This window comes from Cygnus olor, chromosome 1 (assembly GCF_009769625.2).
Source record: "Cygnus olor isolate bCygOlo1 chromosome 1, bCygOlo1.pri.v2, whole genome shotgun sequence".
Classification (NCBI taxonomy): Eukaryota; Metazoa; Chordata; class Aves; order Anseriformes; family Anatidae; genus Cygnus; species Cygnus olor.
Genome location: NC_049169.1, coordinates 39,149,878 through 39,161,795, shown reverse-complemented (window position 1 = coordinate 39,161,795; position 11,918 = coordinate 39,149,878). Strand labels below are relative to the sequence as shown.

The window sequence follows — 11,918 nt, the reverse complement described above, 5'->3', positions numbered from 1 at the left end:
GATACGACAGCAACTCACCCAGCCACGAAGCAGATCAGAAGTGGAGAAATCAAGAAGCTAACAGAAAGGGTGGAGCCCAACCCACTGCTCTCACACCAAGGCAGCAACAATTAAGGGATTTCTTTTCTTGTTCTTCTGACTTCAGAGATCCACCCAGTGTCATAAATTGGTATTGAAGTTGCAGGGTGCCCTATCAGTGCACAAAACACTCCAAGGTATCGTTTCCATTGTTTTTATCTCAGAAAAGGTTGTATTTTTGACTACCACCCCCCATACCTCCACAGTGCATTCTTAATTTGCTAAAGGAGCCTGCATATACTCCCTAGCATTGTCATAACAAAGATAAACAAAAGATGATGCTCTGCTTTTCCACATACCTCTGAGATATTTCAGTTTTTGGAAGTCTAGGACATCACCATAACAACTAGAGGTTATCTCATGGCTGCCAAGTCTTCCTACATTTGGTATTTTTTCTTGATGACAAGTGTCTACATCTATCCAGTGTCTACTGGATAACATGAATGCAGAAAGGAAAACTGCTTGAATTGAAACAAAATCTCAGAAGAAATCTGAAGACAACATAAAATGAATACTTTTAACATCTTGATTATTTTAGTAGAATGGGTCATGATTTTTAAAATATATTTTGTATTCTTCTATCTCGAGACATCCATCCTGCTTTTATGAGCCTCCCACGTGTGAGTCTGTTTAGCTACCTACAATTTATTTTATATGTTTGATTTCTTTTACATCAGGTACTGATTAGTTGTAAGCTGGAGCTATCCCAGTCTTTCCGAACAAAGTATTTGTGTAAAAAACATTATTTGCCAAAAATTTCAAACTCAAATGATATTTTGTCAAAGGCTTTTGACAAAAAGTGCTTCCTCTTGCAATTGAGGAATTGAAAGTCAGCACTACCACACAGAAGAGCTTTTGATTTTTTCTTTTTTTCCTGAAAACTGACTTTACAGTTTCACTGGACAATGCTCAGATCTTAGCTCCTAGATGTAACTAGTAATGAAAAGTGCTCTATACAAACAGGCCAATAGTACCCGCTGACTGAGTTAAGGTACTAAAACTTTTGCAGAAATGGTTAATGTTATGATGTTCACTGATTCATTGTCTTAGGATCTTAGGACACTCATGTTGTATATATAAAAGTTATGTTTACCCTATAGAAGCCACTCTCTTCCTATTAATTAATGCAAGGAAGTGTTCTGTGTGCCCTCTGTGTAGTCAGTCAACATTAGGCGAACTGAACCAATTGGTAGAAAAATTTTTCTTTGTCCATTAACTACGACAGAAGGCCTTGATGATAAATGTATACTGCTAAATAAATAAACAGGACTTGGGAGCAGCTCAAGCACTTGACCTCTCCGTAACCCACACTGCTTAATTGCAAATTTATTCTCCAGGAGTAGTTGGACTGTTCTGACCAGCTTTTTCCAGGAGGTCCCCTAGAGACCGGGCTAGTCTTGAGCACCAGTTGCCTTTGAGGCCAGGAACTGGACCCAAGCCCACTTATTTAGCAGTATGGAGCCTTCTGTACTTTAAGTTAGTTAGGGCCTTTGTGAATGTCATCACTGTCTTCTTCTGTTTTCTTGCATTGTTAAAGATGTATCCTGCCAAGTGAAAGTTCCTGAGCTTTCCTGAAGATAGAGTAAACAAAATGTTTTCAGAGCTGGACAAAGCAATTCAAATTGTTTTATTTTCCTGCATATTCATAGTTCATATTAGGCTGAAGAATAACAGTAAACTGCTGCAACTAAAGCTGAAAACATTGTCCTGGCACTGAGGTTCATGTCATACCTATTTGCATACAGATTCAATTTTCCAGGAGTGTAGTTCCTACACTTTTCACAGCTACCACCTGGAAAGTAACATGCACACTCCTTTTTGTATTATAACTTATTGCGAATATACTTTTGAAAATTTAGCTCCTTTCTTGGCACATTTAACAGTATGGCACTCAGGCAGCTTGGTGGAGCAGGTCCAATGGGATGCCTTTTTCAGCTGGTATGAAAAGAAAAAAAAAAGAAAAAAGAGAAAAGAAAAGAAAAAATGTATGAATGGTATGAAAAGAAAAGAAAAAGAAAAAGAAAAAGAAAATAGTTGCTTCTGCTGCTTTTTTTGATTGAAAAAATCTGATGCTTTTTTTTGATTGAAAAAAAAACAAAACAACAAAACAAACTGATATTCTGGTCCTGCATCATCTCTTAATTCTTGCTGTTCCTCACCCTGTTACATCCCTCCTTTTAGAAGGGAAAGCCCAGCATATTTCCAACTCACAATTAATTGAGAACAAAACCTACTCCTGTTAGCAGCCAGCATTTCTCTTCTTTGCTGTCCTGCCCCTTCCAGTGGAGACCCACATGACTGTTTCGCTATGACAGAACAACTCTGAACACCCTGATCTCAGAGGTGTTCCCCTACAGAACCCACACGTTATCCTTTTTCTAGATGGGTCCTGTCCCCCTGGCTCCTCCAGGCATCTAGCTGCATGGCGTGCTGTCTGCACTTCCACCAGTGGTCTAGAAGCTTATTTATTATTGCCAACCCTCTCTTTGGCACAATTTGCTGATCTTGTTTCTCTGACTCGCGCCTTGTGCACGAGGGCAATCAGCTACTCTTTACACTGGTTCCTGATATGCCTCTGGGGTTGTGCGTGACTGTGGGCAGCTTTGAGAACAGTGCAACTGCTTAACGTTATCTTGTGCTCCTGTTCAAAATGGCTGCTATGCTGAAGGTCTGCTGCAAGCCCTCTTCCTTTCAGTAATAGTACAATGCTAAACTCGTGTTTCTCCTTATGATGATATCACATAAGAAAATGCCTTAACTGATCAATCAGCAAGGAGAGCAGGCCTTTCTGGCCTGCAGGCTCCTGAACCTGTTCTCACCAGCCTTATCACCACCTGCTTTTCTTTTAAAACTATCTATTTTACAGGACCTGCCCTCGGGAGATGAAAATGCAGGCTGGCTGGGCCTGCCCATTACACCTCAGTTCCTTGTGGCATTCCCAGGACAGCTGCCTGGCAGCACCTCAGGTTTCCTTCCCTTCCGTTGCTGGTGTGACCCACACACTGGGTTTGATTAGAGTAGTACAACAAGATTGGTTTGCTCCACATTTCTCAGGTAGCACATAACTGTACTGCAGTCCTAGTCCTGTTCTCCTGTTCGTTTGGTCTACGGTGTTAGGCAAAGGGTTCAAACCAAAGGTGTAGCACACCCAAAACCACAGAGTCCCGTTGTGGATTTGTAAATGGATTTTATACAGATGCCCAACTGCTGTAACTACAAACACAGTCTTGTACTCATAAACAAGTTCTCATGATGAGTAGAGGCCTACCTCTGCAGACATGCAGATGCTACTGTCACCAAGAAACTCTTGAGAGAACTCCTCAGTTCAAAGTGCCCCTCAGACTACGCGGTAACTGAGGGACTAATTTCCCAGGAGAAGTTGCCCAGATGGTCTGTAAAGCCTTATGGTTCCAACAGCATTTACATTGTGGAGCTGTTGAAAGGAAGAATTTTCATTTAACTAGACTGTCCAAAATTTGCAAAGAAGCTGACCTTAAACAGTCAGATGCTTTACCATGGCCTCAAGAGCCCTGTGAATAAAAAATGTGCACTATCAACTTGTAATATTTCAGTGGGTAAACCCATAAGGTTCCTGCACACCCCACATAGGCCACTTCATCAATCCAAGCTACAGATGACTAATGTTATGTGGAATTATTAGAAAGCTCTCATGAAATGTATGAGGACTATTCACTTGCAGGTAAAAGAAGCCCTTCTAGAAGCCCCTGAACTGTGGCACTCTTGGGAGCCCAGAGACTTGGGTCTACACTGAGGTGACACACAGATGACTGAAGATCAACAGAATGGAACCCATAAAGGCACCCTGTCCTCTAAGAGTCAAGTCTCTATATCACCACATGAACTATAAAAATACCGTTCTGTTGGTTTACCATGATGGTAAAAACTTAGATGTTGTGAAATGTTGGGTGTGTTACAGTGTCCCTCATCACTCTAATGAAGGTGTCCCCATGCATCCTACAGCATGTAATTCATCGGTATAAAGACAAGTTTGGAATCCCCCAGGGCAGAAATTACTTGTTCAAGATTATCCCTGAAGACAATAAATGGGAACTGATCTGAGTTGAGTCAATACATGTAAGCATGAAGCTCCAGCTCTGCCATCCACCTGGGACTGGATGCACCTGAGAACAGTTGCTATGTGAAAGCAAATGCAACATACTACATGGGGCACAGTAATTGTACCCAAACTACTAATTCTTAGAATGATACTAGACAGTTATTTGATAACTCACTAAACTGTGAGTTCAGCTCATCTTCTATACCTACTTCCTTGGGAGCCTGTTTCATTCACGGTATGTTTGCATTCCCTTGGCTCTCACAGGACCATGTTATATAGGGTATGTAACCCCAGCTATTTGACATTTGTCATCTCTTCCCTCTGAATATTATCAGAAAAGGCAAGCTAACTCACAGCATGAAAATTTGGGGGCTATTATGCTTCCCATGCATGAGGTGGCAAAAGCCATTTGCTAGCAAATTGGTAATATTGGCAAATTTAAAGCAAATTGGTAATAACACTGCAGACCCTTTTTACCAAGTAACAACTGAGATGACTGGTATCTGTACAATCAAAACAGATTAAAATTTGGCTTTATGCTGGCTCATAAGGGTGAAATACACATTGTAATTGGAAAAGACTATTTTAGCTACATGACAGACAACTCCAAAAACATTTGTGATTTGAGTGAACACATTAAAAAAGAGGCAGCCAAAGCAAAACAACCCAATAATTGGAATGTGTGGAACTGGTTTGAAAACATAAAAAAAAAAGTAGGGTTTCTAGGTTAAAAAAAAATAAAATTGTATAGTATTTTATTCTTATTACTACTACTGGTTGTATTGTATGTGTTTATTCAAGTAATCCTCTGTATGGTAACACTGTGTATTAAGAAATACAGAGGTACTGCTGTAACCACACTAATTCCTGCCTTGCAAATGGGATTTGTGTACCTTGACATGAAATGAACAGAGGTGGAAAGAGGAGAAATCCAGAAGCTGATGCTGGCATATGCCTAAGTCCAGAGGCAAGGACAGACAAGACAGCAAGGTCGTCAGTAGAAAAGCCATGAGTAAGACACCTGCATCTTGTCTGCAGCACCCCGGGGGTCTCTAAGGATTGTGAGAGGATGAAGTCTCAGATGGGGGAAGGTGGCAGCCGGCCTCCCTAGGCTTAAAAGTTTGTCAAGGACACAGCAGTGTGACAAGAGAGATAAGCTGAACAGATGTAGGTTGAGGCCCCAGGGTTGCAGACAGAGTCATGAGGAACACATTAGTCAAGCTGCTGTGACAGTCTCCTCCTGTGCAGATGCTGCTCTGTCACATCAGGCCCCTAGCTACGCAGAATGTATCTGCTGTAAATGTATGTATTTTTGTTTTAAGTCAGTTTGTATCAACAGAGGGCTGAACCTCTGGTGCTCTGTGCTCTCTGCCTGAGCTATAGGAATAACATACTTCTGCCTGACCTGAACCTGCGAAATAGACTGCATATTTATTCAGTGACACCACAGAAAGAGTGATTTACTTGAAAAGCATTTTGTCAAAATACACAAGAAGTGGGGTGATACGTTCTGCAGTATTTGCACTTGAGAAATTACTACTTATGTAACATGTGGAATTCATGTAAAGTGAGATGACAAGTCATTTATTTCCCAGCTAAAGAAACGCAGTCTCAGTCAGACAGACTCACAGTTATGAAGGACAGGTTAAGAAGAAAACCCCTTGTCAAAAGGAGTTACTTATTTTTATCCTTTTATCTTTATTTTTATGCTACGCCTCCAACAGCTTAAATCTTCACTCATGACCAGTACAAATAAATAATTATCCTCTTATGACCCTGCTGCTGATTGCTTCATTGCCTCCATCCAAAAAGTTCTTTAGTAAAGGCTCCTTTTACTGTTGCAACAGCTAACTTCTTGTGTCCAAGACCAGTTTTGTCATCCTTCGCTCTGAGTATATGCTGTAGGAAATACTACTTTAAAAACGTTCATATTGAGGACTATTAAGAACTGAGAAAGACTACAGAACGTGATAACATATTGCCTCTAATTGTTTCCACAGTGCTTTTAACAGATACTGCAAGTTCATATAGATGAAAATGCTATAGCACGCTTTCACTTGCCTCATAAGAAAAAAAGTCTCCTGTGAAGTTGATGTGAGGTTTATATTTTTCACTTCTTTCTCATTCCAACATTTGACATGCAACCCATGGCAGTATTTACATTTGATAGAAAAGGTACACTTGATTATATTATTTTAAAGCATGCTAATTTGCACTCTTAGTTTCAGATTTTCTCTTTTAAATATTCGGGTAAGCAGTTAGGAAAAACGTGAAAATATCAAAATATTGGAAATGGTTGTGTTTAATCATCTCTACATGTATTTGTATACCTATCAAATTGTAGAAAAAGACCACAGACATTTGTTCTGGGAAATAGTGCGAACATGACATTGGCTGTAGCAACCATGTGCCATAAAAAACAACTCTCTTATCTGGAGAGGAATCCAACTATAAGATATTTTTGTTTAACAAAATTACATGCATATGTTAAAACAGAAAATGAAATAAAAACACTACAGAATATTTCTATTTCTGTATATAGATCAACCATGATTACATGTGTACACAATTTGAAGAATTAAAGAAAAATAATTATCCCACTACAGGATAAAATACACTTTATTCACTCACTGTGGTCTTTGGTGTTGACCTAGATATATTACTTTCAAACTCAGCAGAAAAAAACTCAGCAGAAAAAGCCTACAGTCATCTTTGCCTTAAAGAGGGCATGAGTTATGTGTTTAAGTTTCTGACCTTGCTTGCTTACTTCTTCTCAACATGACATTAATTTCTATGAGTCCTTGCAGAGAGGCTTGTGTAGAGTTTCAAGTGCCAATGAAGGAGTTCCTCAGTTTTAAGTATCAGGGGATAAAGGAATGGGCATTGATGTAGAAGAAATTGCAATTCTTTCTAGGAACAAACAACAAGAAGTTAACTTCCACTTGAGTATGTGTATTCCATCTAAAATTATCAGCAGCAATTATTTTATGTTCCTAAAAATAAAGCCACTTCCAAAAGAAAAAAAAAAGCCTCTTGTATGTACTTAACGAGACTGAACTCACAGAACCACGTCTTCTACCAGACACTATTATAACCTCATGGAAAAACTTGAAATCACGTTTTAACATCTCCCAGATTTTAAAGTCTTTATTAGTAACTGATAGGCATTGAACAATTGAACGGTTGCAAAATGTCATTTTTTTCTCCTCACTGAGTGATGGTTGTGAGTGAATGGTTGAGAGCTTATCAATATGGCTGATACATTTTTTAGTATTAACTCAGCATAGGTATCAAAAATAAAGATTAGAGTCTACTTTCTGGTTTGAAAAGCTTTTATAGTTTTCTGTAAAATATCTGATTTTTATCTCATACCTCATACAAGCATCTCCTATTTTTATCTTGTATTTCTAACTCATCCAAGGAAAGATTTCTTAAGGTATTTGAGATAATTTGCTCAGATATATCTCATGGTGAAGTATTACTTGATTTAAAGCTTCTCATGAGACAAATAATTTCTATCTATCAGTGTGCAGCTATGCCTTCTATTTGAATATAATTCTTCACTCTTTTTCTCAATCTCACTGTCTCCTCTCATTTGTCCTTCTTTTTACATTCGCATGTGTTTTGAAGGTATTAACTGAGTTCAGTAAGAACTTATTTACACTTAATGATTATTTTGAAATTGGATGTTCCTTCTTAGATATAAGCCTCTAAGCTTCTTTCTTAGGAAGATTTATTCACACAGGTTTCTATAAAAAAATAATAAAAACATGCACACAGAACAGAAATATGCTAGGAAACAACTACAAAGCAATGTGAAATTGCAATTTGCACAGTGTCAAATTATGGATCCACCTAACAATCCTCAGAAATTCAAATATAATGTAAAATGTTTAACTATTTCTGTAAAATCCCTTCATCATAAAATTTAAGCCCCCCAAACCCGTGAAGATATGTTTAACAGTCACATACTTTGCCCTCACTCGTTTCCCACAGTTTCTAGCCAGTTCATGTTTTCTTAAATTAGAAAAAAGTAAAATCTTCATTGTTTACATAGAGCCTATCATATTTAAAATTATGATAGTTGAGTACCAAGAAGAGAACAAACAATCAAACAAAGGGCATTGAACTCCCTTAGTTCCTGAAAAAAAAATATTGTCGAATCTTCTTTTTCAGATGGTTAAGTAACTCAGGTAGAAAGTTATAATACAGATCGCATAGTGGTGGTGAATAAATTCAGCACAATTGTTAGATGAACTCTGAACATATGGCAACAGTCAATGAAGTGGGACCACCACGTGAAGTTAATTTCCCATAAAGCTGCTACTTCTGCGCCACTACCTTAGTTTTGTAAGCATTTTCCTTCCCCTCCTAAAAGATGCTGATACTAATAGCCTTCTGGTGTGTGAAAACACTTAGGAATAAAGTTAACTGCAGAGTAAACTGGAACCAGATATATGCAAAATCCTAGGATGCCCAACCAAACAATGTTTGCTGTGAGGGAAATTTCTGCAGCTTATCATCACTAGATGTGGTGAAATCGAAACATTTATAACTACAGCAGATCAGATTTCAGACACAGAAATCTGACACTGCTCCAGATACCTTGCTTGACCTACAGCTGCTGTTTCAGAACGCTTTCAGTATGTCTTACTCTGTTCTAAACAAGGCTTCTCCTCCTGCCCAGGAACGTCATCACTGCTCGCCTGACAACACCCAGCTATGAGATGAAGCCCTTGAAATGCACACGTAGTAGCACCAGAATACTCAACCTTAGAGAAGTCTGATAAAAACACGTGGTACCATTTTATTAATTTTTATGTAACTGTTTTTCACTCTGAGATGCTCGCTTTTTACTTCTGCCGTGGAAACTGGTAGGGCCGACCTGAAGAGGCGAGCCTCCCAGAAACCTCTGAAGAGCACAGCAGCTCAGCCCTGGGAGGGCAGGCGGGCAAATGGCGCCCAGGCGGATGCTGGACACCGCCAGGACACCGGCTACCGCTCCTGCAGAAGCCTGCACAACCCAGAGGCAGGCAGGGCACAGGCCCCACCAAGGGAGAAAGGACACCCGCGGGGCTGCCGAGGGAAGCCACCACGCAGCTCGGCACCCGCCCTCCCCCTCCAGCCAGCGCCCTTCCCTTCCACAAGATGGCGGCCGGTCCCCCCCCCCTTCTCCTTCACCAACATGGCGGACCGAACCCCATTGGCTCCAGCCCCCCGCCCCCGAGGGGGGGGGTAGGCTTTCCCTACCCCCCCCTCGGGGCCGAGAACTACATCACCCAGAGACCCCCGCGCGGGTGTTTCCCCCCCCCTCCGCACCCTCCCCGCTCTCTCAGCCGTTGCGCAATCCGGGCGCTGTCTCGCGAGAGGGCCGCGCCGGGCGGGCGGCGGCAGTCGGCGGCGGGGCGGGGCGGGGGCGAGGTGCGGGGCTGCGCTGCGCAGGAGCCGCCGTCGCTCGCGCTCCGCCTGCCCGGCACCGTTGGCCTGGGGGCCCCATGGCGGCCGCGGAGGCGGCGGCCGCGCCCGCAGAGGCGGCGGCGGCGCTGGATCCTAGCGGGCTGTCCCCGAAGGAGGAGGGCGAGCTGGAAGACGGCGAAATCAGCGACGACGACAACAACAGCGGCGGCGGCGGCGGCGCCGGGCCCTACGGCGGCTCCGAGCCCGGCGGCCCGGCCGGCGGCGGCAGCAGCAGCAGCAGCAGGCCCTACTCGAGGCGCCGGCCGCCCCCCGGCCTCCGCGGGGGCCTCTCGGTGTCGTCGTCCGCCCGGCGCTTCCCCCGCTCCCGGCACCAGCCGCCGCCGGAGATGGGCCACCTGCACGGGCACGGCGGCTACCGGCCCAAGGACTCGTTCCGCTCCCACCCGCCGCCGCTGCCGGCGCCGCGGATGCCGCCGGGCCCGCACCCGGAGAGCGGCCCGCGGCTCTCCTTCTGGGAGCGCAGCCACAACGCCCTGGACCGGTTCCGCTTCCGAGGCCGGCCCTACAGGGGCGGCTGGCGCTGGGGCAGGAGCCGAGGCGGCGAGCGGGGAGGCAACCCGCCGGGGAGGCCGCCCGGAGGGGGAGGCGGCGCCGGCTTCGGCGGCGGCCAGGGCTGGAGGGAGCCCTCGCCTCGCAAATGTATCCTTCGGAGCGGGGGGCGGCGCTGCCAGACGTGGCCCAAGGCTCTGGGGAAGGAGGAAGGGAGGGAGGGACCCGTGGTGGGGACGGAGGGAGGCTCCCCGCCTGCTGGCAGGGGCTGCTGGCAGGCAGGGCTGCTGCTGGGAGCTGCCTTAGCGAAAGGGGGAAAGCGTGGCCTGAAACAAAGCCTTAGCCTGTTGGGTCCCGGGGCCTGCTTTTCTAACCCCAAATTTCTAGCCCTTCTGTTAGGAAGCGGGCTCAGGCTTTGGCGAGGCACTTTGAGCGGATATAATTACAGCGGAGTTGCTGTAAAACGCTAAGCTTGTTAATTTCCCTTATTGGGCAACGAAGGATCCGCTGTTTTTTTTTTTTCATTTTCGCTTACAGGCCTGTAGAAGTTGCTACGCATAGCTAAAGACAGCTTTACAGCCAAACCTCACTTGACACAGGATTCTGTGCGCAGAGTGCGTTTCCTGTGGGAGTTTGGGTAACGTGGGAAAGCCACGTTTCTCTGCAAAGCCATACTCTGTGTTTCTTGGAGGGTGTTCTCCTCTGATCGCTCCTAGAGAGCTGATTAGGTAGTTTTGAACCCTTTTAACACTTTCTTCTGTTAAGAGTGGGAACTGCAAAAGTGCTGGAAAAAGCTCCTCTCATTTTCCAAGACAGAGAAAAAACAACTCACATGAAACATAACTTAGGGGCAGCGTGGCACAGAAACACAGCCGTTTGCCTAATGGAAAACAGGCAAATATAAAAATGGAAACCAAAAATGTTAAGCAAGAGAAATAGTGGTTAAAACTAATACACTGCTTTGTTGTCCACTGTACCAGTAGTTAAAGGATGTGCCTTGTTTTCTTGGCTGTGCTGGCAGTCCCAAAGAACAGGGATTTTTTCCAACTTGTGACGGGATTTAAGGCTTTGAAAGCTGATCATTGGAGCCTTGTGTTACTTTAGATCCTAGATTATTTATCAGTGTCAACTGTTTTTCTTTTGGAGTGGGGACGGAATATGTAAACCAGCGATAAAGAGCTATTTAATCTCACCTCATGATGTTAGAGCATTATCACTGAAGTCTTCATAACTCTTAATTTGAGGATCATTTCTTGAGAGGCAATGTGTGAAGATGTGATTTGCCCAAGGTCACGTAGTAAGATGGTTCTAGTGCTGAAAGTGGATGTTATAGATCTCTTAATTTGCAGGGTTGCTCTAAGCACCAGAAAATGGTTACTTTCTGTGGAATGAGTAATTTGCAGGGCCAATCTATTGATCATCTTAAGCAGACCTTGCAATGCTTGTTAATACTGATACAGTCTCCTTGTATGCTCTAATTAAAAGAACATTCAGAAACTGATAATTCCACTTTCAAACCAAAAGCAGCAAAGGGGAGAATCTTTTATCCCTAATACTTGAGATGTACTCTTCTGCTTAAACATTACAGGCAGTTTAATAATGCTATTTCTCCTTAATGAGTCACATTTGGTTATTTGTGGGTCATATAATTAAGGAAGGCCCACGATTTACTCTCTAAAATACAATTCTTTCTGTATTTTTCATATCCTTGCCATCTAAAAGATTTGAATTAGAGTATTCCTAAATACTAAGGAACCTCCACGTTGCTAATATTAATGGGGTAGGGGTGTAGTAC

General features: G+C 43.3%; 1 protein-coding gene across 3 annotated transcripts in view; it reads left to right on the top strand.

Annotated features, from left to right (window-relative positions):
* The first annotated feature begins 9,564 nt into the window (after nucleotides 1-9,564).
* Nucleotides 9,565-11,918, top strand: part of ZFC3H1 (zinc finger C3H1-type containing) — a 39,444-nt gene continuing 37,090 nt past the window's right edge. For 2 of the 3 annotated variants that reach the window (XM_040553348.1, XM_040553356.1), the window contains exon 1: nucleotides 9,566-10,273. In XM_040553348.1, the coding sequence (XP_040409282.1) occupies nucleotides 9,652-10,273 (622 nt within the window). In that variant the 5' untranslated portion in view covers nucleotides 9,566-9,651. Of the gene's footprint in view, nucleotides 10,274-11,918 lie in introns of all 3 variants that reach the window. The other variant, XM_040553350.1, reaches the window with a different exon arrangement.